We start from the raw sequence: 26,403 nt of genomic DNA on the forward strand, positions 1-26,403 counted from the left end.
CCCCGGCCCCCGCCCCCACCCCTGAGCTGCGTGTTGGTGCATAACGAACCGGTGGGTTGGGGTTGTTTCACCTTCATCCAGCCCAAGGGTACCACGGGCTGGGGTGGTGGTCCCGGGGGGAAGGGAGGGGGTCACCACCTCCGAGCCCACCGGGGCCCCTTTTAAAGACGCTGCTGCACTTTGCTGCTGGTTCCCAGCGTTCCCCCACCGTGAGCTTTATTTCCACAGCCAGTGCCCGCCTCCCCCCTCTGGGACGCTCTGGGGAGGGGGCGGGATGTGGGCCCCCCCCCCCCCAGCCGTGCATCTGCCGTGAGGCTGCTGCTGCAGCCCCCCGGTGCCCCTGGCCTCCCCGAGCCCTTCACGGTCCCTCCCGTGCCCCCCCAGTCCTTCCCTGTCCCGCCCAGCCCCTCCCGGTCCATCTGAGCCCTCTCTCTGGCCCCTCCCTGAGCCACCCCCTGTACCCCCCCCCCCCCGGTCACCCCAGTCCCTCCCTGTGACCCCCAGTTACCCCTGGACCCTCTTGGCTCCCCCTTCATCCCCCAGTCCTCCCCCAGTCCCTCCCCCAGACCTCACCAGTTCCCCCAGTCCCCTCCCTGGTGCCGCCCAGTCCCTCCCTGAGGCCTTCCCAGTTGCCCCAGTACCCTCCCTGATCCTGCCCAGACCCTCCCTCAGCCCTTCCCAGTTCCTTCAGTCTGCCCCCTGGTAGCCTCCCCCAAGCCTTTCCCAGTGCCCTCAGTCCCCCTCCCAGTGCCCCCCAGTCCCACCCTGAGCCCTTCCTAGTTCCTCCTTCAGCCCTTCCCAGTTCCCCCAGTCTGTCCCCTGGGTCGCCTCCCCCAAGCCTTTCCCGGTCCCCCTCCCAGTGCCCCCCAGTTCTTCCTTGAAGCCTTTCCAGTCCCCCCAGTCACTCCCGGAGCCCTTCCCAGTTCCCCCAGTCTCCCCCTCCGGTCGCCTCCCCCAAGCCTTTCCCAGTCCCCCTCCCAGTGCCCCCCAGTTCTTCCCTGAACCCTTCTCAGTCCCTCCAGTCGCTCCCGGAGCCCTTCCCAGTTCCCCAGTCTCCCCCTCTGGTTGCCTCCCCCAAGCTTTTCCCAGTCCCCCTCCCAGTGCCCCCCAGTTCTTCCCTGAACCCTTTCCAGTCCCTCCAGTCACTCCCGGAGCCCTTCCCAGTTGCCCCAGTCTCCCCCTCCGGTCACCTCCCCCAAGCTTTTCCCAGTCCCCCCGGTCACCCTCCCAGTATCCCCCAGTCCCCACCCGAGCCCCCCGCCCCCCCCGCCGGGTGCCAGGTGTGGGGCCGTTCCCGCAGGTTCGCTGCCGGGCGGGCGGGACGCGGCGCACCGGCGCGTCCCGGGGGGGCACATCCCGGGGGGTCCTCAGCGCCGGGAGAAATCCCCGCCTGAGGGAGAGAGGGGTTCGGGCGGGCTCGGGATGCCGCACCCCGCGGGGGTGCTGGAGCCCCGCCCCCCCCCCCCCACTCACCCTGGCAGCGGCCGCAGTGGCAGGCCCGGATGAGCGGCAGCAGCACGGCGCGGGGGGGCCCGGCGGGGCACGGCAGCTGCAGGACGCGCACCGGGCTGCCGGCGTCCAGCCGGTAGCTGCAGCACTCGCAGACGCTCTGCAGGTACGGCTCCTGCGGGGGGCGGGCAGCTGCGGTGGGGGGGCGGCACCGGGAACCCACCCCAGCTCCTGCCCCCCCCGCTGACCTCGGCGGTGACGGCGGTGCGGGAGCGGCAGCGTCCGGCGCAATAGGCGACCTCGACACCGGGCAGCGCGCAGGGTCCCGCCGCGATCGTGCGGCGCTCGGTGAAGCGGCGACAGGAGGAGGGGGGGTCCTCTGCGGGGGCGGGGCACGGCCGGGATGCTGGCGGCGGCCGTGCCCCGCGCGCGGCCCCCCCACTCGCAGCGCGGCCCCGCGGGGACTTACCGGGCCACTCCTCCCGGCACACGGGGCAGCAGCCTCCCGGGTCCCGCACCTTCACCGCGCCCTGCGGACCCCGCCTCAGCCCCGCGCCTGACCCCCCCACGGGTGTCCCCTCCCCATGCGCGACCTCTGCAGGTGACCCCTCCCCACGAGTGTCCCCTCCCCACGCGTGACCCCCCACAGGTGTCCTCTCCCCACGGGTGTCCCCCCCCACAGGTGTCTCCTCCCCACACACGACCCCTCCTCACACGTGACCCCCCACGTGTCTTCTCCCCACACGTGCCCCAGTGCCACATGAACCCCAGCCCCATGCGTGCCCCTTCCCCACAGGTGCTCCCTTCCCATGCATGCCTCCCCCCCAGTGCTCTGTTCCCATATATGCCCCCTCCTCACGTGCCCCCCCCACATGCTCCCTCCCCACTCATGCCTTGTCCCCACACATGCCCCCTCCCCACTCCCCAAATGCCCTCTCCCGACATGTGCCCCGTCCCTATGCATGCTCCCCATACATGCCCCCTCCCCACACATACCCCTTCCCACACATTTCCCCTCCCTATTCATGCCCCCTCCCCACGCGGGCCCCCTCCCCCCGCCTGCCCCACACCTCAGGGCAAATGAGGGGGGGGCAGCGGGCGGCACAGGCCACCTGCCCGTCGAGGCAGCGGCAGGTCTCGCACCCCTCCTGCCACTCGCTGCCAGCCTGGGGGGGGGGCACAGACGGACGGGCCTCAGCCTCACCAGAAGGTGCAGCGGGGCACCCCCAAGCCAGCCCCCCTGCAGTGCTCACCTGGCGGAGCTGCCCGCGGTGCCAGCACTCGCAGTGGGCGGCCAGCACACAGTGCCCAGTGCTGTTGCGGTAGCGGCCAGGCTGGCAAGCGCAGCCGGGGGTGGGGGGGTCACTGCAGTTGCTGGGGGGGTCGCTGGAGAGCTCCTGGCAGCTCCACTGGCAGCCGGCCGGCTCATGGGGGCCCTGCCAGCGCTCACCCACCGGGCAGGCTGCACATGGCACAGCGCATGGCACCAGTGCCTTGACACCCCGGCGCAGGCACCGCAGCCCCGGCACCCCGCGGCCCCCTGACGCCTCCTGCCCAGGGTCAAGGCACGGTGTGGCAGACTCACGGCAGGCAGGGAGGCTGCAGGGGGTCCGGCGGGTGGGGGGCCCCAGGCACTCTGCCCCCTCGTACAGGTGCTGCCGGAGCAGGTGCCGGCGGGAGACCCGCTCGCCTGTCCCGCATGTCACCGAGCAGGGGGACCAGGGGGACCACGGGGACCACAGGCAGTCCGCTGCAGAGGGGGTGAGATGTGGGGACTGCGGCATGGGGGCTGCAGCACAGGGACAGGGATGGGGGTCTCACCATCACAGTCCTCCTGGGAGCAGTTGAAGGCACCACGAATGCAGACGCTGCAGACAGAACAAGGGGATCAGCACTCGCTGAGCCCCCGGACTCCGGCTCGGCCGCTCCAGGGATGAGGCAGCCATGGGACGATGCTGGGGGGGCGATGCCAGGGGCCGCAGCACCCACCAGCTGCTGCAGCCATGCTGGATGCGGCTGCCCGGCACATGCTCCTCCTGCACCTGCGAGAGGTTGTGGGCCCCGGGCAGGGTGGGGGGCAGCTGGCAGCGGCACTGCTCGGGGGGGACACAGGCCCCATCCTGCAGCACCTGCGCGACACCCAGCAGTGACCCGACGCCCCTGACCCAAGCCTGGGCTGAGCCATCCCAGCCCCCCAGGACCCCCAGCCTAGAGGGGTTCTGGGTAGGAGGTGAGGAGCAGGCAAGTGGGTGGCAGGAGGGTCTCTGGGTGGTGGGTGGCAGGGGGTTCCCAGGGTGGTGGTGGGTCCCCAGGGAGGTATATGGCAGGTGGGACATGGGGAGGTTTGTGGCAGGGGTGTCCCTGGGGTGGCACGGTGGCCATGGGAAGGTGGGTGGCAGGGTGGTTCCCAAGGTGGTGGGTGGGTCCCTGGAGAGGTGGATGGCAGGGTGGTCCCTGGGGTGGCAGGGGGTCCTCATGATGGCAGGGGTCCCCAGGGGCTGCGGGGAGGGCTCTGGGGATGCAGCTGGACCTGTCCGGGCGGGCAGGCGCAGCCAGGCTGGCAGCTCTCCGGCAAGCACCTCGTCCCTGGGCGCAGGTGGGTGCAGGTGCGGGGGCAGGCATTGGCGCAGTCCCCGTACACCTGCCCACCGGGGCACTCTGCAGGGTGAGGAGGTGGCAGCTGCAGCCAGGAGCCCCCCACCCCGGCCCAACACCCGTGGCCCAACTGGCAAAGCCGCAGCCCCCCAGAGGCTGGCCCCCCCCATACCCGGCGAGCAGTTGCGGGGGTTGCAGATGCGGTGCAGCAGCAGCGGCAGGAGGGGGCACGGTTCGTCCTGGCCCCCTGGGCCCGGCAGCAGCTCCCGGTGCCGCTCAGAGGTGCCCCCGCCACAGCTGGCGCTGCAGGGGCTCCACGAGGACCAGGGGCTCAGCTGGCAACCTGCTGCAGGGGGAGCAGGGGCTCAGCACCGGCCCCTGCCATCCCACCATCCCACTGTCCCACTATCCTGCTATCAATCCTTACCCTCTCCAGCACCCATCCTGCTATCCCGCTGTCCCACTATCCTGCTGTCACGCTGTCCTCCTGTCCCACTATCCATTCCATTGTCCCACTGTGCCACCATCCTACCATTAATGCTGCCATCCTACCATCCCACTGTCCCGCCATCCATCCCACCATCCTGCCATCACACTGTCCCGCTGTCGCACCATCCCGCTGTCCCACCATCCATCCCACTGCCTTACTGTCCTACTGTCCATCTCACCATCCCACTGTCCCACCATCCCACCATCCATCCCACTGTTCCATTGTCACACCATCCTGCCATCCCACCATCCATCCCACCATCCCACCATCCCATCACCCAGCCCACCATGGTGGTACTCACCAGGGCAGGGCTGTGGGTTGCACTTGACCATCTCCTCTGTGCCCTCAGCACTGCAGGGCACCCCTCCGGCGCTCTCCTGGCAGTCACGGTGCCGGGAGCTGTTGCCGCCGCCACAGCTGCGGGAGCAGGGGCTCCACAGGGACCAAGGCCCATAGGAGGGACACGCCGCAGCCGGGCAGGTGAGAGTCCCGTTCTGGCACTTGCTGCATCGGGAGCCACGCCGGCATGAGCATCCTGCCCGGGGACTCTGCCAGGCAGCACAGCTGTGCCCACCCTGCCACCACGCCCCCCACCGCGGCACCCACCAGCTGTGGCACTCCAGCGCAGCTGCCTGCCCCGGCTGCAGCTCCCGGCTGCTGTTGGTGCCGGGCAGCCCGCAGCGGCACTCGGTGATGGGCACGCACGCCCCGTCCTGCAGCAGCTGCCCCGGGGGGCACCGGCACCCTGGGGGCAGAGAGCAGTGGGGCTGCACCCATGGATGCTGTGGGTGGCCCCGAGCCCCCTGCGGGACTGGGGGACCCCGTCGTGGGGACAGATGGAGCAAGGGGTGGGTGCACCAGTGCACCTGGTGCAGCCAGTGCTGTGAGGCAGGGGGCTCTGGCGGCCGCCCTGTGGGACGGGGCGCGGTGCTATGGGGCTGCAGGGGGCCGGGGGGGGAACGTACCCGGCTCGCAGGGGCCCTGCAGACACTCGACATGGGGCCAGAGGTCAGCGCAGGCGCGGGGGCAGCCGTTGGCGCAGGGTGCGGCAAAGACCCGTGCCTGCTTCTCGCACACCTCCCCTGGGCACACGGCCAGGTGTTGGGGTGCAGCGGGGGTACAGCGCTCACCTCGACCCTCACCTGCCACACGGGGGTCCCAGGGCGCTGGGGGTTACCTGGGCACACGGTGGTGTTGCAGCTCTCGCTCTGGGTGCGGGCACCGCGGCACCGCTGACCACCCTCCGGGTGCTGGGGCTGGCGCTGGCGCAGGCGGTAGCCCCCACTGCAGGGGTCCCAGCAGGGCCCCCAGGGCCCCCAGGGGCTCCAGAGGCAGAGGTCTGCGGGACACAGCCGGCACCAACCCCGTGGGGACACCTCTGGCACAGCATGGCACTGCACAGCACCCGCAGCCCCCCGCAGCCCCCCAGTACCTTGGCAGATGTGGGGGTCCGGGCAGAGCCGCTCCTGCCGCAGCTCAGCTGAGCAGGTGGCCCCGTCACCACCCCAGGGCAGCCCGGTCTGGGGGTCCAGGCAGGCTCGGTACCGATGCTGCACAGCAGCCAGGGCCGAGACCCTCGCCGGTGTCCCCTCCGCCAGCCACTGCTGCACCGGCTGGGCCAGCAGCTGGGCGAGGGCACGGGGGTCGAGCGTGGTCAGGGGCAGGCAGGGGCCGCAGGGCGCCCACTCCGACCAGGGGCTCAGCGGTAGCAGCCCTGGGGGGACACAGAGCCGCTGGGAACCCCTCGGGACCCCCCATGTGTGGGGCAGGTAGCGCACCCACCCAGGGAGGATACAGGGAGTCCCCAAGCAGGGGGAAGGGGCTGAGGGCCCAGGGGGCCGCACTTACCCTGGCAGCCCTCGCTGCTGCACTGCAGGGTCCCGTTCTGGCACATGCTGTGGGGAAGAACAGTGGGTGAGCCATGGCGCAGCCCCCCAGCCACCCACATGAGGGGCTGCCCCCCAGTGCCCCCCCACCCCACTCACCACTCCTTGCAGCCCAGCAGCACAGTGTCACCAGCAGCCAGGGTCTGGGGGCTGCTGGGGTGCAGGCAGCCGCAATGGGTGGGGGGGAAGCAGCCCCCAGACTGCTCCATCAGCCCCTGCCAGGATAGGGGCCATGGCGGGGGGGGGTGAGGGGGGCAGATCTGCTCCCCACAGCCCAACCCCCACCCCTCCTGCCTCTTCAGCAGCAGTTGGGCATCAGCACCTGACCCTGGCCATGGCCATGCGGGGAAGAGGCTCTCCTGGCCCCCGATCCTGTGGGGCTGTGCCCCAGCTCATCCATCCCATCCCCACCCCATCCTCTCCCATCCCACCCCCATCCCCATCCCGTCCCATCCCTACTCCATCTGGTCCCATCTCCACCCCATCTGTTCCTGTCCCCACCGCATCCTGTCCCATCCCATCCCCATCTCGTCCCCACCTCATCTCAATCCCATCCCACCCCATCCCACCCCACCCCACTCCATCCCATCCCCATGCCCATCCCTCCCCGCTCCCATCCCCACCCCCCCCATCCCCAACCCCCCCCCTCCCCGTACCTGTGGGCAGGCACAGCCGGGCAGGCAGGGGGGCTGCTGCGGGCAGCGCTCGGGCCGCTGGTAGCTGGAGCAGAGCTGGTCGCAGGGGGGGCCACAGGGCCGGAACTCAAAGGGGGGGGCACAGCTGGCCTCTGCGGTGGGAGGGGTCACGCGGGAGCCCCTAGGCAGGGCACCCCCGCACCCCCCGGGACAGGCAGGGGCAGGGCAGGCAGCACACAGGATGGGCAGGGGGCACAGGCAGGGAGCCAGGAAGGGCAGGCAGGAGTATGGGCAGGGGGCACAGGCAGGGGTGCGGGCAGGGGGCGCAGGCAGCCCCACCACTCACCTGAGCACCCCGAGGTGTCGCAGTCCCGGCTCTGCCCGTCCAGGCCAGCACAGCCAGCGGGGCCCAGCCGGTGCCGGTGCCGGTGCTGCCGGGGGTCCTGGCAGGTGCAGGGGCTCCAGGGGCCCCAGGGGCTCCAGGGACAGGCAGCTGCAGGCAAGCAGGGCATGGGGTGACGGTGGCCAGGGACCCTACTGGGACCTTCCCCTGGCCACCCCGGCAGCCCACCTGGGCAGGGGCGCAGGTAGCAGGCCTGCACCTCACGGCGTGTGCCAAGGTCATGGCCAAGGTCATGGTCACGGCCACGGTGGCAGGCGGCGCCGGTGGTGGGGCAGGGGCAGGTGGCCTCCCGGGTGGCCAGGCCAGTGCCGCAGGAGCGGGAGCAGGGGCTCCAGGCACCCCACACGCAATCCCCCGGCTCTGGGGGGACATATGCCGTGTTACAAGGGGATGCGGCGCCCCAGGTCCCCTTGTCCCACCAGGACCCCTGTCCTGTCCCGCGCCCTCCTGGAAGGTCTGGGGGTTGCACCAGCCACGCAGGGTTTGGGGGGGGGGTCGCACCGTCCCAGCACCCCTTGGGGATGCCGGTGATGCCCCTGACCACTCCCCTTCGCGGCAGGGGGCGTGGGGGGCACTCACCGGCACAGGGGATGTCCTGGCATTGGGTGCCCTCGGGGGTGCAGGTGCTGAGGGAACACAGGACAGGGTGGATGGGTCAGGGGGGGCAGCTCACCCCAGCCCCCCCCGTGCCCCAGCACTGACCATTGCTGGCAGTGACCCTGTGGCCAGGTGTCCCCCAGGCTGCGCTCGGTGCCCCCCTCCAAGCAGAGCGGGGGGCAGGGCCCTAGTGCGCAGTCCCGGCTCTGCTCCTGCGGCCCCCCACACTCGTCGTCCCCCACAGGGGTCCTGGGGGAACATGGAGTGCTGGGGTCACACCAGCTCCCACCCTGCTGCCCACCCCCAGGTGCCCTGGGTGCCATGTCCCCCCCACCCCCGGTCCCATGTGCCCCCCAGGTGCTGTGTGTCCCCCTCCATGTGCTCTGTCCCACCAGGTACCATGACACACACACACACAAATGCCCTGTGTGCCATGTCTCCCCCTGGGTGTCATGACCCCACTGGGCGCCCTGGGTGCCCTGTCCCCCCCGGGTGCTGTGTTCTCCCAGGTCCCATGTTCCCATGAAATGCAATGTCCCCCCGCCAAGTCCCAGGTCCCCTCCAGGTCCTGGGTGTGTCCCCCTGGATGCCACATGCCCCCCGGATCCCATGTCCCCCTGGGCGCTGTGTCCCCCTGGATCCCATACCCTCCCCTAGTGCTGTGGCTCCCTGGGTCCCATTGTCCTTCCTGAGTGCCGTGTCGTCCCCCCCCCCAGGTGTCATATCCCCCCTGGGGTCCCACGTCCCCCACGTGGGTACCATGTCCCCCCAGGTCCCATGTCCCCCCAGGTCCCATATCCCCCCCGAGTGCCATGTCCCCTTGCGGGTGCCATGTGTCCCCCCCTCGACTGCCGAGCACCCCCGTGCCCCCCGTGCCCCCAGGCGGTGCCACCTGAGGCGGGCCTGCTGGCCGTGCCCACAGGTGACACTGCAGGGGGCCCAGCGGCCCCAGGGGCCCCAGGTGCAGGGAGGGGACGGGCAGCTGGGGGGGGGCGCAGCGCAGACGCCCCCCGGCGCAGAGGCAGCTCTGGCAGCCGCGGCGGTGCTGGCTGCCCGGCTCCCACGCGTGTCCTGCCGCGTCCGTGCACTCGCAGTGGGCAGGGGGCACGCAGCCCCCATCCTGCTCCAGCGTGCCTACGGGGGGGGGGCGGGGGGTCAGGGGCGGCGGGGGGCCGGGACCCCCCCTCGGGGCACGGGGTGGGCGGGGATCCCCCGCCGCAGAGCCCTGCCAGCCCCGGGGCCGGGGGAGCCGGGGGGTCCCGGGGCGGGGCGAGGGGTCCCGGTGGGCGGACGCACCGTCGGGGCAGCGGCAGCCGGGCTGGCAGCGCTCGGCCCCGCAGCGCAGCCCCTCCTGCAGGTCCCGGCAGCTCCGCGGGCAGCGGCTGGCGCAGCCCACCCGTGCCATACCAGGAGGGCAGCCCCCCCCTGCGCGCGCCTGTCACGCCACGCCACGGCCCACAGCCCATCCAGCCCCCTGTGCCACGCGTGCCCCTACCCCAGCCCCCCGAGTCCCCCATGCCCCCTGTGCCCCACAAGTCCCCCCCGACCCCCTCTGCCCCCCTGAGCACCCCAAGCCCCCCAGCCCCCCCAAGCCCTCTGTGTCCCCCGAGCCCCCCGTGCCTCACAAGTCCCCCCTGACCCCCTCTGCCCCCCTGAGCACCCCAAGCCCTCTGTGTCCCCCAAGCCCCCTGTGCCCCACAAGTCCCCCCTGACCCCCTCTGCCCCCCTGAGCACCCCAAGCCCCCCAGCCCCCCCAAGCCCTCTGTGTCCCCCGAGCCCCCTGTGCCCCCAGCCTGCCCAGTCCAGTGAGTCCCCCAAGCTCCCGGAGCTCTCCAAGGCCCCTGAGCCCCCCCAGTCCCCCTGTGCTCCCTGAGTCCCCTGAGCCCCCTGTGTCCCCCCTGTGCCCAACAGCCTCCCAAGACCCCTGAGCCCCCGTGCCGCCCCCAGCCCCCGCCAGGCCCCGAGCCGCACCGCAGGGCTGCGGGTTGCAGAGACGCAGGTGGTGCCGCTCGCCGGGGCAGGGCTGCCCCCCATTTTTGGGGGGGGGGCGGGTGCAGGAGCGGCTGCGGATGGAGCGGCCTCCCCCGCAGCTCCGGTCACAGCGCGACCAGGGGCCCCAGGGCGACCAGTCGCCGTCCACTGCCAGCCGGGGGGGAGAAGTCACACAGGAGGGGACTGCCTGGACCCCTGGACCCCCAATCACCCCCCAGACCCCAAACAGCCCCCCAGAACCCCCCTCCAGCCCCCGACTCCCCCACACAGCCCCCCAGCCCCTCACTTAGGCCATCCAGACTCCAACCAGCCTCCCAGATCCCACAGTCCCCCCCACCCCAAAACCAGCCCCCCCCCCCCCAGCCCCCCGCACCTGTGCATGGACGCAGCCCACAGGCGCGGCGCTGGGCGTTGGCGCTGAGCATGACAGGGCACCAGCGGCCCCCCGGCCCGGGGGGGCTGTACGCGCGGAGCCGGAGCTGCAGCCCCCCCCCGCAGCTGCGGGAGCAGCCCCCCCATGGCCCCCACGGCATCCACTGGCAGTCCCGGCTGGCACAGGTCTCGTCCCGGCATTGGGGGGCTGCAGGGAACCCCCGGTGTCAGCAGTGGGGCAGGGACCCCTCCCACAGCTCACCCATGCAGTGGGGCAGGGACCCCCAGTAGGGCAGGGACACCCCCCCCCATAGGCTCCCTGTGCAGTGGGGCAGGGATCGCCCTCATAGCCTATCCCGCAGTGAGGTGGGGACCCCCGCCCTATAGCCCACCTGCACAGTGAGGCAGGGACCCCCTCAAGCCCACCTGCACAGTGGGGCAGGACACCCCTCCCCATAGCACCCTTCCCAGTGAAGCGGGACCCCCCCGGCGCCCCCCCGCGCAGTGGAGCAGCCCCCCTTCCCGTGCAGGGGGGCAGGCCCCCAGCCCACCGGCACAGTGGGGCAGGTTGCAGGCCAGCTGCTGGACGCTGGCCCCCCTGCAGCCCCCCGCCCTCCCGCAGGCCCGGCTGCGGCTCTTGGTGGCCGGCGCCTCAGGGCGGGTGCAGGTTCCGGAGCAGGGGGTCCAGGGCGACCAGGGGCCAAAGCCCCCCTCCTCCTCCTCGGCGCCTGGCATGGGGCAAAGGCTCCCAGTCAGCGAGACCCCCGTGTGCCGGAGCCCCCTGGGGCGGGGGTCCTGAGACGCAGCCCTCACCTGGGGCCGTGGGGGTGGGCTCCGGCACGGGGACAGTCACCGCTGCAGGGGGAAATCAAATGTGACACCCCCCGACCCCCATGCCTGGGGGCATCTGGCCCCGCCGGGCTGGGGTGGTGGGACCCCCAGCCCCATGGAGTGAGGGGGATGGGAAGGGGGCTGGGACCCCCGGCAGAGGGGCTGGGACCCGCGACATGACATGGGCATGGGGCTGGGACCCCCGGCGGAGGGGCTGGGACCCGTGGCATGTCATGGGGAGGGGGCTGTGACCCACAGTGGAGGGGCTAGGACCCCCAACGCAGGGGCTGTGACCCACGGCATGACATGGGGCTGGGACCCCTGTCAGAGGGTCTGGGACCCGCGGGATGACATGGGCATGGGGCTGGGACCCCCGGCAGAGACTGGGACCCTCAGCACTATGAGGGGCTGGGACCCCCGGCAGAGGGTCGGGCACCCACCGGGGCAGGGGGGGCTGCGGCAGTACTGGCTGTCGGTGCGGGGTCCCTCGCAGTCGGGGCTGGTGCAGCTGCGCTGGCGTGTGGCCACCCCCAGCCCCCCGCAGGAGGGCGAGCAGGGCCCCCAGGGCCCCCAGGGCCCGAAGCCCCAGGCCCGCCGGCAGCCTGGTACGGCCTTGCACCGCAGCCGCCCCCGCTGGCACGTGCTGTGGGCGGCAGCCGTCAGGTCCGGGGGGGGGTCTGGGTGCCGGGACAGGGGGCTGGGTGCTGGGGCAGGGGGCTGGGTGCCGGTGTGGGTGCTGCACTCACCAGTTGCTGCAGGCCATGAGCAGGGTGGCCCCTGAGGGCAGCTCCTGGCCTGGGGTGAGGAGGGGTCCGGGGGGGCCTGTGGTGGGGGCCGAGCCGTTGCGCAGCTCCTCCAGCAGCTCCGCTGGCAGCTCGCAGGGGCACTCCTGCACACCCCGGGCACCCATGTCCAGGGACACCCATGTCCAGGTGCACCTACCACCCCAGGGAGCACCCACCACCCCAGGAGAACCCATGGCCAGAGGGCACCCACCACCCTGGGGGGCACCCACCACCCTGCGGGGTACCCATGGTCCTGGGGGGCACCCAGTCTCCCCAGGGAGCACCCATCCACCAACCCAGGCAGCACCCATGAACTTCAGGAGCCCCCCCAGCCCTGGGATTCCCCCTCCCACCAGGTAGCATCCATGACCCCCAGGTAGCACCCACCACCCCAGGACCTCCCCCGCCGTACCCCCCCCAGCAGGGCCCAGCCCCCAAGGCTGTCCCACAGGGAAGGGTTGAGGGGGACATGGCACCTTGGGGTGCCGGGGCTCACCGCGAGGCAGGTGCCACGGTGCAGGTAGGTGCCGGGGGGGCAGTGGCACCCCTCCTGGCAGGCCCCCCCGGCGCAGCCCACCTGGCCGGCCAGATGAGCGCAGCTGTAGGGGCAACCCTCGCCCTGCTGGCACTCGCGGTACAGCCGCCCTGCCGGGCAGCCTGCCTCTGCACCAGCACCGGGACTCAGCACCACGCTGCACCCACAGGCCATGGGGCAGGGGTATGGACAGTGCCGTGGGGCAGTGCCATGGGGCAGGGCACACTCACCGCGGCACACGTGGGTGTTGCAGAGCTGGCTCTGCAGGCCGAACCCCGGGCACGCTGGGCGCTGGCACTGCCGCCGCCGCAGCCGCTCGCCACCGCCACAGGACACGCTGCAGGGCCCCCACGGCGACCAGGTGCCCCACAGGGACCCCTCACCCCACGGGGCTCCCGTGCCCCACGGCACCTCTGCGGACACGGGAGGCAGAGCCGGGTGGCACCGGGGGCAGCATCGGTGCCAACACCAGCCCTGGCACTCATGGCCTTGGGGAAGGGGCCAGGGGTCCGCTCAGCCCCGCTGCATCACCTGGCACAGCATGCACCACACTGTGCCACACCACGCTGCACAGCACAGTAGCACTGCTTGTTGCCACATGGCACCACGTAGCACTGCATGGCACCCCACACCGCATGGCATGGTGTGACACTGCCACACAGCACTGCGCAGCATGGCAGCTGGAGGCACAGCCTGCTGGCACATGGCACCATGTGGCACCTATGTCACCTCCCTGCTCCACATGGCACCGTGCCATACCCAGGTGGCACTGCCCTGCAGGGACCCCCAGTGCAGGGATCCCCACCGCAGGAACCCCCATGCCAGGGCATGGACCCCCCCAGCACCCCAGGACCCCCACCCAGCGCCAGTGTCCCCGCTCTACTGGGCCCCAGTGTCCCTGGCGGTGCCAGGTGGGGGGTCCCGGTGTGGAGATCCTGGTGTGGAGGTGCTGGTGCCTGCGCTGGTGCCCGTCCCAGTGGCCCCCCCAGTGTGGGGGTCCCAGTGCCCACCTGGTGCCCGGCCGGTGCCCACACCAGTGCTGCAGGGCTCCTGGCACTCCCGCACCTCCCGGGGCTCCCCGGCACAGGGGGCTCCACCGGCCGCTGCTGGGGGGTTGGTGGGTGACCTGCAGGAAAGCACCGTCCGTGGGGCAGGACCCCCGTGAGGGAGGACCGGTGTGGGGCAGGTCCCCCCGTGATGCAGGACCCGCATCCCGCTGGGTCAGGGCCATCCCGCTGGGGCAGGACACCCCTGCCATGGGGCAGGACACCCCGCCGTGGGGCAGGACGCCCGTGGGGCAACCCCCGGCCCTACCTGAACCTCTCCTGCAGCCCCACGCCGCAGCCGCAGCGGCTCCAGGGCGACCACGAGGACCAGCCGCAGTCCACGGCGCACGTCACGTTCTCGCATGTCACCGCCCCGTCGCGACAGACGCTGGGGGGAGCGGGGGGGCTCAGCAGCGGGGCGGCCGGGCCCCCGGGGGTCGGGGGACGGGGTCGGGGGGGGTCTCACCACCGGCGGCAGCCCCGCTGGAAGCGCTCCCCGGGCAGCCGCTGCTCCCGCGGCAGGAGGCACCGGCAATCGTGGGCGCCCACGCAGCCGCCGTCCTGCAGGTACAGCCCGGGGGGGCACCGGCAGCCTGCCCCGCGCCTCAGCCCCCGCGGGACCCCCGGGACCCCCCTGCTCCTCAGCTCCTGCCCCACGCCTCAGCTCCCGCGGGACTCCCGAGACCCCGCGGGACCCCCCCGCGCCTCAGCCCCTGCCACGGGACCCCCCCGCGCCTCAGCCCCCGCGAGACCTCCGAGACCCCCCAGAGCCCCCCGCGCCTCAGCCCCCGCGGGGACCCCCGGGACACCCGCGGGACCCCAGCCCCTGACCCATGCCTCAGCCCCTGCGGGGACCCCCGGGAGCTCCCCGTGCCCCCCAGCCCCCTGTGACCCCTGGGCCCCCCACCCACCGTGCCTCAGTCCCATGGACCCCCCTGCCCCTGCCGTACCAGTGACACCCCCCTTGTGTACCCAACCTCCCCCAGCACCCCGTTGTGCCCCAAGCCCCGCACTGTGTCCCCAAAGCCCCTGCTGTGCCCCCCGTGCCCCCCGCCCCCCGTGCCCCCCGCACCGTGCTGGCAGGGGCTCGGGCAGGTGCCGTTGCCGCTCAGGTCCCCGCAGGTCTGGGGGCAGGGGGGCACTCGCCCCGCCTCGCACCCCCCCGCCGGCACAAACACCATCTGGGGGCTGCAGGCTGGGGGGCAGCAGGGACCTCAGCACTGTGGGGCTCCCCTCGGCCCCCCGGCCCCCCCGCCCCCCGGTACCTGGGGGGTCCCCGCAGGGGTGCAGGTTGCAGGGCTGTGTCTGGAGGGCCCCCCCGGGGCACGGCTGTCCCCCGTTCTTGGCGGGGGGGTCGCTGCAGCTCCGCGCCCGGCTCCGCACACCACCGCCGCACGCGGCGTCGCAGGGGGACCAGGGCTCCCAGGCCGCCCACCCGCCGGGCACTGGGGGGAGGCGGGGGGACAGCGGGGGGCAGGCACACCCTGCACCCTCCTGCCCCTCACCGCGGGCATGGCCCCCCCCCAACACCCCGCAGTCAGGGACCCCTCAGCCAGCCTGGGGATGGTGTGGGGGTCCCAGCCCAGGGGGGTCCTGGCTTGTGGTTGGGGGGCCCAGCCCAGGGATGGGGGTCCCGGCCTGTGATGGGGGTCCCAACCCATAACAGGGGGCCCGGCCCATGATGGCAGTCCCAACACATAATGGGCGTCCTGGCCCACAGTGGGGGTCCCAACACCGGGGTGGGGGTCCCAGCCCAGGGCGGGTCTCAGCCCGTGATGGGGGTCCCGGCTTGCGAGAGGCGTCCCAGCCTGGGGGGGTCCTGGCTCGTAATTGGGGTCCCAGCCCAGGCACAAGGGTCCCAACCCCTAATGGGGGTCCCAGCCCGTGGGGGTCCTGGCCCGTGAGGGGGGGTCCCAGCCCGGGATGTCCCAGCCCGGGGTGTCCCAGTGCGGGGGGCCGGGCAGAGCGGGAGCGGGTACCTGGGCAGGCGCGGAGGAAGCAGGGGCGGGTGTCGGGGCGGGGGCGGGCACAGCCTCCCCCGGGCAGGTCCCGCCGCCGCAGGGTGACCCCTAGCCCGCAGGAGCGCGAGCAGGGACCCCAGCTGCCCCAGGGCGACAGGGCGCACTCGGCTGGGGGGGCGGGCGGGGGTCAGGGCTGCGGGGGAGGGGGGGCACCCCGCGTTTCGGGGGTCCCCAGCCCCTACCCTCGGGTCCCCAGCCTCAGAACCCCAGCCCCAGTGCCCCCCAGCTCCCCGCCCCTCCAGGGCAGCGTAGACAGGGACACAAGCGCCGGCGGGGCCGGGGCGGGGGGCGGTGGGGCCGGACACACCGGGATGGGGGGACAGGGCACTGCGGGACGCAGGGGGCAGGACACAGCGGGACAGGGTGGGTGGGTCCCCCCCCCGGCCCCGTCCCACAGCCGCGCTCGTCGGAGCCCTCGGAGCCGTCGGGGCGCCCGTCGCAGCGGCTCTCGGGGTGGGGGCAGGCAGCGCCCGCTGCCGCAGGGGACCCGCGGGGGTGGGCAGGGGGACCCAGAGGGCCAGCCCCACGGCACCCTAACCCACGGCGCCCCCAGCCCCACGGCCCGGAGCCGGGGCGCTGCTCCCCCTTGGCCCCTGCTGTGCCCGCCGAGGGGGCCGTGCCCACCCCACATCCCACACCTGGGGTCCCCTCACCTGGGGGGGTCGCCGGGGGGACCCCCGGCAGAGCCTGGGAGGGCAGCGCCGGGAGCCATGGGGGGAGGGCGGAGGGTGTCCCCCCGGGGGGGCCGGTGCCAGTCGGCAGGGTGCTGGGGGGTGTCGGGGTGCCTGGCATCCCAGTGGGGGGGGCACCGCTCAGCTCCGGCTGCCCAGAGCCCCCCAGGGCAGCTGCTGCCGACTCCGTGACCCCCGGTACTGTGGGACTGCTGGGTCCAGCTGGGGGGGGGGGCTTTGCCTCAGTGGGGGGCTGGGGGGGGAGCTCGGCCCCCAGCTGCCCTGGGGGGAGGCAGGACAGGTTGGGGTGGGTGGGAGAGTTCCCTGGTAGCCTCCACGCCTGCACGCAGAGACAGGATGAACTGGGGGGGCACAGTCCCCAGCCCAGAGCCCCCCCATTTCAGACCCCCCAGCCCAGAGCCCCCCGAGCTCAAGGCCCCCCAGCCCCCAGCCCCCCCAGATCAGACCCCTCTCAGCCCAGAGCTCCCCAAGCCCAGGATCCCCATCCCAGAGTCCCCCCATCCCAGGACCCCCCTGGCTACCCCCCAGGCTCTGCCCCCCCTGCCCCACAGCAGGTACCTGGAGGGGTGGGCTCGGTGTGTTTGGGGGCCAGCTGGGCGCCCACCCTGGGGGACAGCTGTGAGGGCACAGACAGGGTCACCTGCTGCCGCCCTGGCCACCCCCAGCCCCCCCAGCCCCTCAGCTCACCACGGTCGGTGGCACCGATGGCGGCTGGATGCTTGGTCCCAGCACACTGGCTGCCGCGGGGCTGGAAGAAGCAAATCTGGTGATTAGGGGTCGCACCCCCCCCCTCCCCCCTCCCCTCGGACCCCCATCCTGATGCTGGTACCTGCTGGTGCCGGGGGTCTGGCAGCCGGCCTCGTCGGTGCCATCGGCACAGTCGGTGACACCATCGCACCTCTGGGATGTTGCCAGGCAGCTGCCCGAGCCTGGACAGGCCAAGTGGGGTGGGGGGCACGGCCCGGGCACCGGGGGGGTCACCAGGGGGGCCAGCCCTACGGGGGGACAGTGGCGTCACCGTGGCACAGACACCTGCACTGCAGCCACGTCAGCACCAGCACTGAGCTGGGCTGCGGGCACTGTGGGGGGGCAGAGGCGGGGGGAGGGGGCTTGGGGGGACTCGGGGTGTCCCCATACCAGAGGGGCAGCCCAGCAGCTCAGCGTGCAGGGCGATGCGGGGCAGGGGGTCCTGGGGGAGGAGGCGGACGTGCCGTGCCTGCACCATGCGGCCCAGCAGCCACACCGCCGGCGTGCTGGGGTCCGGGGGTCCCTGGAACAGCTGGGGGGCATGGGGGGGGGGGGGGACGGGGACAGGCAGTGGTGTGCAGGCAGGGACGGGCAGTGGGGCACTCACACACCCGTGGTGCACCGGCACCCAGCCCCACAGCACCCACCCCACAGCACCCTGGCCCATGGTACCCAGCACCATGGCACCCCCAAACCCCTACACCCACGACACCCAGCCCCACAGCACCCCGACCCACAGCACCCCTACACCCATGGCATCCCCAGCACCATGGCACTCCTGACCCACAGCATCCAGACCCACAGCATCCCCAGCCTCATGGCACCTCTGACTTACAGCACCCCAACCACACAGCACCCCAGCCCTATGGCACCTACAGCTCCACGGCACTCAGCCCCGTGGCACCCCGGCCCCACAGCACCCAGCCCCACAGCCAGCTGGTGGTGACCTGGTGGTAGCGGTGCCAGTGGGTGCCGTTGGTGCTGAACTGCAGCAGGAAGGTGCTGCTGAAGGTGTCGGCACGGCCGGTCCCCTGCACCAGCACCCCTGCCAGGGCACAGCACGGCATGTGGTGGCACACGATGGCACACTGTGGCACATGGTGGCACCACCAGCAACCAGCCTGGCAGGCAGTGCGGTGACCCACCAGTGATGTTGGTGGGCTCCAGCAGGTCCAGCTGCAGGACGGGGGGTGCGGAGGGCAGTGCCGGGTAGGTGCCATCTGCGGGGGCCCAGCCCCACAGTCCCTGGCTGGGGGAGATGCCGGGCAGCCGGGTGATGCGGGCGAGGGTCCCTGCCAGCTCCCGGGGGGTGGCACCGAGTGGGTGGTAGCAGGGGTCTGCAGGATGGAGGGTGCGGGGTTGGGGGGCGCACACCCTGTCGCAGCCGGCAGCCCTGCAGGGAGGGGGCTCACTTACCACTGAGGGAAGGCAGCGGGAAGGTGAGGAGGGGGCTGCTGGGGGGCTCTGTCGTCAGCATGGGAGGGACAGCTGTCCCGTTGTCACCTGCAGAGGGACAGCCACCATGCCACGGTGCTGGGGTAGCCTGCCCCCAGAAGGGCACCGTCGGTGGGACCCCCTCAGCCATGGCACCTGCTCCCCCCAACTCACCTGCCAGGGCGCAGAAGCAGCAGGAGTCCCCACGGCCCTCCACCAGCACCTGGCCCTGGGGGGGACACCGCCACCATCACCACCACCGCCACCGTCACTATCACCGGCTGGGTGGGTGCCCCCCATGGGATGCCGCAGCACTCACCGGGGGGCAGCCAGTGGCGCGGTGCGGGCAGTACGACGAGCAGTGGACAGCCAGGGTGGGCAAGCACTGGCAGACGTGGCAGGGCCCCCCGCGCCAGCGCTCTCCCAGTGCATGCCGCCGGCCCTGGTGCTGGCACTGCCGGCACGGTGCTGTGTGGCACCTGCGGGACGGGGGTGTTGGGGGACAGGCGGTGTCACAGGAGAGGGGGCGTCATCAGGGAGCCCACCCGCCTGCCCACCCACCATCTCACCGGCGGGCCTTGCGGTAGATGCCACGGCACTGCTGGCCACCACCGCGCCGGCTGGGGTTGGTGGGGCTGCGGAAGGACCACTGGACACTCTGGGCACCGCAGGGACCTGGGCACTCGCCCCACGCCGACCACGCTGACCAGCCACAGTGCACTGCCGGCACGGGGGGCATGGGGTCACAAGGGGTCCCGCCGCCCCTTCCTGCTGGCGCAGTGCCGCCACGTGCTGGGACCCACCGGTGCAGTCGGGGTTCTGGCGGCAGCGCCGCAGTTGCCCGTCCAGGCAGGTGCAGAGGCGGCAGTTCACCTTCACCAGCTGCCCCGGCCGGTACCACAGCCCCCCAGCCTGGCACGGGCACTGCCGTGGGCGCACACACCGGCCGCCAGCGTCCAGCACCAGCCCCGCTGCGCACCAGCACCCTGCCACAGCCGGTGGGTGGGTGGGTGCGCTGCGACTGGCCCCTCGCCTGCCCCAAGATGAGGGGTCTCCCAGGGTCTCCGCAGCCCCCCATGTCCCCCCACTCACCGGGGTGGCAGGGTTGGTCCTTCCGGCACTTGATGCCAGCGGCGAGGTCGGCGCAGGATGCAGGGCAGGGGGCACAGGGCCAGGGCCGCAGTCCCCCGGCGCAGGCAGAGGTGTTGGAGCAGCCCCCCAGCTCGCAGGCTCCTGGAGCAGGGGGAGCAGGGTCAGCCTCATGGAGCCCACCCACACAGAGAATGCACCCATCCCACTGGGACGCCCTACCCCACGGAGCCCACCTGCCCCACAGGTAACCCCTGCCCCATGGAGCCCACCCACCCATGGAACCCACCCACCCACAGAGCCCACCCATCCCACTGGGACACCCCTGCCCCATGGAACCCACCCACACATGGAGCCCATTTTTCGCACTGGGACCTCACACCCCATGGACCCTACCTGTCCCACTGGGACCCCCATTTTGTGGAGCCCACCCTCCCCATGGAGCCCACCGACCCATGGAGCCCAACCATCCCACAAGGACCCTCTGCCCCACTGGGATCCCGCTGCCCCACAGAGACCCCCAGCCACAGAGACCCCTGCCTGCTGGGACCCCTGCAGCCCCCTTGCCCCACCAGCACCCACCCATTTCGAGGGCGGCAGGGGCCACCCCGGGCAGCTCGGTGCAGTGGCGACCGCCGTTCTGGGGGGGCTGGCAGCCGCGCTGCCGCAGCCGCACCCCGCTGCAGCCTCCCGTGCAATTGGACCATGTCTCCCACTCACCCCAGGCACCGTCCACTGCGGGCAGGGGGAGGTGTGAGGGGGGGCAGCCCCCACCCGCACCCCCTGCCTGCACCCTGACTCCAGCACTGCGGTGGTGGGGTGCTCTACAGAGATATCCGGGTTTTCTAGGGGATATTGGGGTCCCTGAGGGGGGTATGGGGGTTCCAGAGGGGGGTGTTGCAGTGCCAGAGGGGTGTATTGGGGTGCCCCGGGGAGTACTGAGGTCTCAGAGGGGGGTACTGGGGCACCCCAGGGGGTAATGGAGTGCCCCACTGGAGATTGGGGTGGTCTAGGGGGATATCAGGGTGCTCTAGGGGAGCACTGTGGTGTCCCTGAGGTGTGCTGGGAATGCCCATGGGAATCCCCAAACCCTCCCAGCAGCCTCAGCCATGGGAACCCCCAAACTCCCCGGCATCCCAGCCATGGGAAACCCCCATGGGAACCCTCAAACTCCCCCTGCAGCCCAGCCATGGGAACCCCCAACCCACTGGCACCCCAGCCATGGGACCCCCCATGGGGACACCCAAACTCCCCTAGCAGCCTCAGCTATGGGAACCCTCGAATTCCCCTGGCACCCCAGCCATGGGACGCCCCATGAGAACCCCCCCTGCACCCCGGCCATGGGAACACCCCATGGGCACCCCAAAGCCCTTGGCACCCCAGCCATGGGAGCCCCCAGCCCCCCCCCAGCATCCCAGCTGCAGGGTCCTCTGGTCTTCCTTGGCCGCCCCCAGACCCCCCTGAGCCCCCTGCCCCCGGGGCTCACCGGGGCAGGCAAGGCTGAAGCACTGCTGCTCCTGCATGGCGTGGCCGTGACACCGGTGCAGCACACCAGGCCGGTGCTGGTGGCAGCTCCGCATGCGCCGCTGCAGGCCGGGGCCACAGGAGCGGCTGCAGTCCCCCCAGGGCCCCCAGGGCCCCCAGACCCCACAATCCCGCTCGTCGCGGGGGGGGCCCCCCCGGGCCCCACAGTCCGGCACCCCATCGCACACCTGTGGCACCACAGCGATGCTGAGCTGGGGACCTGAGGGGCCTCGTGGCAGCTCCGGGTAAGGCAGGGGTCCCCCATGCTCCCCCATACCTGCTGGAAGGCTAGGCACTCCCCCTCCCCGCAGGCAAATTCCACACAGGGACCCCCTGTCCGGTTGCTTCCACCAGCGGGGATGTGTCTCTCTGCAGAGGGCACATGGGGTGGCTGTGGTGGGGTGGCCGCAGCCCCCTGCCACAGCCCCCCTCTCCTTGCTGGGGAGCCCCTCACCACAGGCCAGCTCGTCTTCTCCGCGGGGACAGTCGGGGGCACCGTTGCAGACCCGCGAGGCATTGAGGCACACACCGTCGGCACAGGTGAAGTGCCCCAGGCACGATGGGATGGCGGTGGAGCCTGCACCAGGCACCATCAGGCACAATGCCGCACAGGGACCCCCCAGAGCGTCCCACCGTGCTGGGTGTCACTGGGGTTGGGGACACCAGAGGGACCCCCAAGAGCATCCCACCTTACTGGGGGTTGCCAGGGAAAGAGACACTGGGGGACACCCCAGGAGCATCCCACCATGCTGGGGGTCAGCAGGGAGGGGGACACCAAGGGGACCTCTCGGGAGCACCGCACCATGCTGAGGGTCACCGGAGGGAGGGACACTGGGGGGGGCTCCCACCATGCTGGGTGCCACCAAGGAGGGGGACACCACGGGGATCCCCACTGCAGCTCACCACAGTGGTCAGGGCTCTCGTCGGAGTGGTCATGGCAGTGGGGGACACCGTCGCAGAGGTGGCTGTAGGGGACGCAGCCGGTGCCACGGGCACAGGGGAAGTGGCCGGGCTCGCAGCCGCCATCGCAGCCCAGCTCATCGCTGCCGTCGGGGCAGTCGGCCTCGCCATCACAGAGCCAGCCCCGCGGTGCGCACTCCCCACTGCCGCAGGCAAAGGCGGAGGGGCCGCACGCTGGTGCTGCGGTGGTGGGTCACCATGGGGTGGCAGGTCCCTGGCGTGCCTCGCGCCCACCTGCTGCCATCCCGGCGCTCCTGGCACCATGCTGGCGCAGGGTGGGGGGAAGCTGTGCGGGACCCCTGGGACCAGCCCCCCTTACCTGCCGAGGCGTTGGCAAGGGTGGTGGGCACAGCAGCAGGCAGTGCCGCCGCGCACCCTGCCGCGCTCTCGTCCCAGCCGTCCCGGCAGTCGCGGATGCCATCACACACGGCGTCCTCGCCAATGCAGGAGCTGTCAGGGCAGGGCAGCTTCCCGGGGGCGCAGGTCACCCGGTCTAGGGGGGCGGAACTCAGTCCCATGGGGCGATGCTGCTGCAGGCAGGGGGTCCCCAGCGTGGGGGGCTCAGCCCCGTGCCCCTCACCTGGGCAGAAAGCCTCATCTGTGCCATTGGCGCAGTCATGGTGGCCGTCGCAGATGGCGGAGGGGGGCAGGCACCGGGTGTCAGGGCACTGGACGTGGCCGGGGGGGCAGATGCAGCCGCGCTCGTCACTGAAGTCACCGCAGTCGTCGTGGCCGTCGCAGCGATGGGGGTAGGGCACACACCGGCCCACTGCACAGCGGAACTCACCCGCCTCACAGCTCGGGCTGCAGCCTGTGACCGTGGCACCATCAGGGCCTCCTACAGACCCCCAGGGTGGGGGGCTCACACCCCTCACTGTGGGGCTCAGCCCCCCTGCTGTGGGGCACGGACCCCCAGGGATGGGGGCTCAGGGACCCCCACCGTGAGGCTCAGACCCTCTTGCCCTGGGGCACAGCCCACCCACAGCTCACTCCTGCACTCCACCTCTCTGGGACCCTCACAATACCCCGCAGCTCCCCGGGACCCCCGAGCGCAGCCATGGGGCCACTCGCCTGCCTCGTCTGAGTCATCAGTGAAGCCACAGTCCAACTCCCCGTCGCAGACGCGCTGCGGGGGGAGGCAGTGGCCACTGGCACAGCTGAACTCGGGGGGCACGCAGGCGGCAGGGGGGCAGCCAGCCTCATCGGAGCCGTCAGGGCAGTCGGGCATGCCGTCGCAGCGGGCAGCCCAGGCCAGGCACTGCCCGCTGGCGCAGCGGTGCTGGTGTGGGGCACAGCGTGGAGCGCACAGCTCGTCCGAGCCATCCTTGCAGTCCTCCTCGTCATCGCAGACCCAGGCACCCGGCACGCAGCGCCCGTCGGCATGGCAGGCAAACTCCCACTCGGCACAGTGCGGCTCAGGCTGGCACGGCTCCGGTGAGGACGGGCAGTGCCACCCACCCACCATGCATGTGCTGTGGGGACGGCAGCGGCTCAGCCCCGCAGTGACACCTGATGGCCTGGCGTCCTGACAGGCACTGGGTGGCTGTGCTGGCACAGTGCCATGTGCCAGGCGTAGACTCACCAGTTCTTGCAGCCCTGCTGCACCGTGGCACCGGCTGGGAAGGCGAAGCCATCCCAGAAACATGGGCACGCGGTGGGCTCAATGCAGCCGCCCTCTGCCAGCAGGGAGGGGATGTGTTGGGACACAGTGACCTGGCCAAGCCAGGCTGAGCTGCTGGCACCCCACGCTGGGCATGAAGCCGGGGGGAACCCAGCACCGTGGAGCTGGGGGCTGGGAGGGGCTTGGTGCAAGGTGGGCACAGAGCCCCATGCCCAGGTGGGGGCATGCACAGCTTAGGGTGGCCCTACACCAGCCCCACGCCAGTCCCATGCTGGCCCCAGGCCACTCCATGCCAGCCCCACACTGTCCCCATGCCACACCATGCAGCCCCACACCAGCCCCCCCAGGTCACACTCCAGCCCCACATCAGTTCCATGCCAGCCCCATGCCGCTGCCAGGCCTCACCATGCAGGACCCTCCCCGGGGGGCAGAAGCACCCCTCCAGGCAGGACAGCCCCTGGCAGTGCTCGGGGGGCTCCCGGCCGAGGTCACGGCAGGTGGGGGGGCAGGGGGGGCCGCAGGCGCTGTACTCCAGCCCCCGGTCACACTGCAGGGCTGGAGACAGTGGGGCTGAGTCAGGCAGGGATCCCCTGCCCCACAGCCACCTGCACCCCCTGCCTCGCCAGGAGCCCACAGACCGCGGCCGGGACTCACGGCACAGCTCCTGGCTCCTCCATCGGACGTGGACGCCACGCCGGCCGCACTCCTCAGCATAGGCAGCAATGGCCGTGCACAGGCACTCGCAGTCCCCCCCAGAGTCGCAGCTGCCATCACAGTGTGGTGGGTGGGCGCCAGGTCCAGTGGGATGGGGGTGGTGGGACACCCCCTGCCACATCCCATGCAGGGACCCACTGCCCATTGCTGACACTTACCCGCAGGCGTCGAAGACGCACCAGTCGTAGAAGCGCTGGCATGGCACCGTGTCGTGGCACGGCGCAAAGAGCCGCTGCCGGAGGATGCTGCAGCGCCTTCTGGCCCACGTCGCCCTGTGGGGGCTCTCCTGGGGGGCCAGTGACACTGTCACATGCCATCCTTTGGCCAGCCGGGCACCGGGGCTGCCCCCTGACACTGCCCCCCCCCCCAGCCACCCTGGGTCCCTGTCCCTGTCCGTACGGTGCAGGGGTGCCGCACATCAGTGCTGTCGACCTCGGGACAGAGCAGGCTGAGGCGCCAGGAGTTGCCGAAGAGTGGGGCGGTGGGCTCCAGCACCCCTTGCCGGCTGGTGAAATCGTTCTCGGTATCGCCGTCGAAGTTGCCACAGAGCCCAGCCACGCGGCCCCGGTGCTGTGGTTCCAGCCGGACGTACACCCGTGTGCCTGGCATGGCACGGCATAGCGCTTGGCACCAGTGGCACAGCTGGCCTGGGGACCCTTCTGGACCCCCACCCCCAGCAGGGCTCACCTCCATCCCAGAGCACCGCCAACCCCAGGCGGGAGACGAGGAGGAGGAGGAAGAGGCCGGCGCGCTCCAGAGTCAGCCCGGTCCCACTGTAGACTTTGGGGGGTCGGACTGAGATCCCGTTCACCGTCACACCCCTCCCTGCCAGCACAGGGTGAGCCATCAGCAGCGGTGACCTCCAGCACACCCCCATCCCCCACCCCCGTGCTCCCCTGGCCACTCACCCCTCAGCATGTGCACCACAGTGTTGCCCGTCACCACCACCACCGACTTGGTGCAGGTGACACCGCTGGTGCCACAGGGGACATTCTCGGCGGTGACAGTGAAGAGGCCGGTGGTCTCGCGTGCCAGCAGGTACTCGCAGTCCCCCGGGAAGGAGAAGGCTCGCCCATCAAAGGTGATATAGTGGGGGTCCCCTGTGGCCACACAGGTCCCCGCACACTCCTCCTGGCCGCAATGCCAATGCTGCTGCCGGCACACGCTGTGGGGGACAGAGCTGAGCACCACTGCAGCACCCACCGTGTCACTGGGGAGGGGCGAGGGGGGCTCACCAGGTGTTGCAGTCCCGGATGATGGTTGCGTTGGGGCGGTACAGCTGCCCACCGTGGTGGCAGGGACACTCCTCGGGGGACACACAGCGCCCATCCTGCCAGTGCGAGACACCCTGGTAAGCAGGGCCTGGGGGGCAGCAGGGGCAGCCAGCCCCCCTGGGGCATGGGGGCTCTGGGCAGGCACCAGCAGAGGGGCTCGGAACCCCCCGGGCTGGGACCCCCCCAATGCCCTTCGCCAGCCCTCCACATCCCTAACGCCCCCCAGTCGCTGGCCTCCTGCCTCCCTGGTCCTCCCTGCCCAGCTCTCCTGACACCCCAACTTCTGCAGCCCCCTGGGAGTGCCCCTCCTGGAGGGGGTCACCCACCAGGAAGAGGGTGCCAGGGGGGCAGACGCAGCCATCAGCGATGCCGGTGCAGGTGCCATTGGGCTCGGAGCTGTCACAGCGGCGCAGGCAGGATCCTGGGGCGTGAACCAGCCCTCCAGGGCAGAGGGCAGTCATGGGGCAGGGGGCTTCAGCACAGCGCCAGGACCCACTGGCACAGACGCTGCAGGGAGGGGATGTGGTGAGGGCAGCCCCTCAGCACCCCCTGGCCCAGGGAGCCCCCACCCTGCAGGCCCCATGCTGGAGTCCCTGCATCCCCTTCATATCCCATCCCCATCCCATCCCCATCCCATCTCCATCCCATCCTGTTTTATCCCCATTCCATCCCATCCTGTCCCATCCTCATCGCCTTCCCATCCCATCCCCA

General features: G+C 71.9%; 1 protein-coding gene across 1 annotated transcript in view; it reads right to left on the minus strand.

Annotated features, from left to right (window-relative positions):
• Positions 1 to 1,367: 1,367 nt before the first annotated feature.
• Positions 1,368 to 26,403, minus strand: part of LOC119145911 (SCO-spondin-like) — a 30,556-nt gene continuing 5,520 nt past the window's right edge. The window contains exons 18-84 of the mRNA XM_037382708.1: positions 26,019 to 26,199; positions 25,654 to 25,748; positions 25,327 to 25,583; positions 25,106 to 25,243; positions 24,818 to 25,020; positions 24,577 to 24,704; positions 24,359 to 24,468; positions 24,110 to 24,259; positions 23,666 to 23,759; positions 23,155 to 23,555; positions 22,664 to 22,894; positions 22,403 to 22,576; positions 22,027 to 22,263; positions 21,578 to 21,700; positions 21,401 to 21,492; positions 21,086 to 21,311; positions 20,182 to 20,334; positions 19,603 to 19,743; positions 19,314 to 19,496; positions 19,080 to 19,230; positions 18,830 to 18,989; positions 18,685 to 18,739; positions 18,493 to 18,579; positions 18,222 to 18,413; positions 18,024 to 18,121; positions 17,467 to 17,608; positions 17,159 to 17,324; positions 16,888 to 16,934; positions 15,596 to 15,745; positions 14,882 to 15,061; positions 14,689 to 14,811; positions 14,083 to 14,209; positions 13,885 to 14,004; positions 13,581 to 13,696; positions 12,801 to 12,983; positions 12,532 to 12,698; positions 11,997 to 12,139; positions 11,691 to 11,893; positions 11,233 to 11,274; positions 10,971 to 11,147; positions 10,421 to 10,627; positions 10,027 to 10,194; positions 9,352 to 9,480; positions 8,976 to 9,189; positions 8,161 to 8,304; positions 8,038 to 8,084; positions 7,627 to 7,818; positions 7,402 to 7,548; positions 7,077 to 7,207; positions 6,520 to 6,635; positions 6,383 to 6,429; positions 5,967 to 6,248; positions 5,712 to 5,873; positions 5,500 to 5,616; positions 5,141 to 5,279; positions 4,836 to 5,038; positions 4,217 to 4,390; positions 3,980 to 4,107; positions 3,439 to 3,578; positions 3,271 to 3,317; positions 3,035 to 3,199; positions 2,703 to 2,911; positions 2,520 to 2,615; positions 1,919 to 1,979; positions 1,698 to 1,828; positions 1,474 to 1,624; positions 1,368 to 1,390 (exon numbers count right to left, since the gene is read on the minus strand). Of these exons, the coding sequence (XP_037238605.1) occupies positions 1,368 to 1,390; positions 1,474 to 1,624; positions 1,698 to 1,828; positions 1,919 to 1,979; positions 2,520 to 2,615; positions 2,703 to 2,911; positions 3,035 to 3,199; positions 3,271 to 3,317; positions 3,439 to 3,578; positions 3,980 to 4,107; positions 4,217 to 4,390; positions 4,836 to 5,038; positions 5,141 to 5,279; positions 5,500 to 5,616; positions 5,712 to 5,873; positions 5,967 to 6,248; positions 6,383 to 6,429; positions 6,520 to 6,635; positions 7,077 to 7,207; positions 7,402 to 7,548; positions 7,627 to 7,818; positions 8,038 to 8,084; positions 8,161 to 8,304; positions 8,976 to 9,189; positions 9,352 to 9,480; positions 10,027 to 10,194; positions 10,421 to 10,627; positions 10,971 to 11,147; positions 11,233 to 11,274; positions 11,691 to 11,893; positions 11,997 to 12,139; positions 12,532 to 12,698; positions 12,801 to 12,983; positions 13,581 to 13,696; positions 13,885 to 14,004; positions 14,083 to 14,209; positions 14,689 to 14,811; positions 14,882 to 15,061; positions 15,596 to 15,745; positions 16,888 to 16,934; positions 17,159 to 17,324; positions 17,467 to 17,608; positions 18,024 to 18,121; positions 18,222 to 18,413; positions 18,493 to 18,579; positions 18,685 to 18,739; positions 18,830 to 18,989; positions 19,080 to 19,230; positions 19,314 to 19,496; positions 19,603 to 19,743; positions 20,182 to 20,334; positions 21,086 to 21,311; positions 21,401 to 21,492; positions 21,578 to 21,700; positions 22,027 to 22,263; positions 22,403 to 22,576; positions 22,664 to 22,894; positions 23,155 to 23,555; positions 23,666 to 23,759; positions 24,110 to 24,259; positions 24,359 to 24,468; positions 24,577 to 24,704; positions 24,818 to 25,020; positions 25,106 to 25,243; positions 25,327 to 25,583; positions 25,654 to 25,748; positions 26,019 to 26,199 (9,916 nt within the window). The remainder of the gene's footprint in view (positions 1,391 to 1,473; positions 1,625 to 1,697; positions 1,829 to 1,918; positions 1,980 to 2,519; positions 2,616 to 2,702; positions 2,912 to 3,034; positions 3,200 to 3,270; positions 3,318 to 3,438; positions 3,579 to 3,979; positions 4,108 to 4,216; positions 4,391 to 4,835; positions 5,039 to 5,140; positions 5,280 to 5,499; positions 5,617 to 5,711; positions 5,874 to 5,966; positions 6,249 to 6,382; positions 6,430 to 6,519; positions 6,636 to 7,076; positions 7,208 to 7,401; positions 7,549 to 7,626; positions 7,819 to 8,037; positions 8,085 to 8,160; positions 8,305 to 8,975; positions 9,190 to 9,351; positions 9,481 to 10,026; positions 10,195 to 10,420; positions 10,628 to 10,970; positions 11,148 to 11,232; positions 11,275 to 11,690; positions 11,894 to 11,996; positions 12,140 to 12,531; positions 12,699 to 12,800; positions 12,984 to 13,580; positions 13,697 to 13,884; positions 14,005 to 14,082; positions 14,210 to 14,688; positions 14,812 to 14,881; positions 15,062 to 15,595; positions 15,746 to 16,887; positions 16,935 to 17,158; positions 17,325 to 17,466; positions 17,609 to 18,023; positions 18,122 to 18,221; positions 18,414 to 18,492; positions 18,580 to 18,684; positions 18,740 to 18,829; positions 18,990 to 19,079; positions 19,231 to 19,313; positions 19,497 to 19,602; positions 19,744 to 20,181; positions 20,335 to 21,085; positions 21,312 to 21,400; positions 21,493 to 21,577; positions 21,701 to 22,026; positions 22,264 to 22,402; positions 22,577 to 22,663; positions 22,895 to 23,154; positions 23,556 to 23,665; positions 23,760 to 24,109; positions 24,260 to 24,358; positions 24,469 to 24,576; positions 24,705 to 24,817; positions 25,021 to 25,105; positions 25,244 to 25,326; positions 25,584 to 25,653; positions 25,749 to 26,018; positions 26,200 to 26,403) is intronic.

This window comes from Falco rusticolus, chromosome 4, assembly GCF_015220075.1.
Source record: "Falco rusticolus isolate bFalRus1 chromosome 4, bFalRus1.pri, whole genome shotgun sequence".
Lineage (NCBI taxonomy): Eukaryota > Metazoa > Chordata > Aves > Falconiformes > Falconidae > Falco > Falco rusticolus.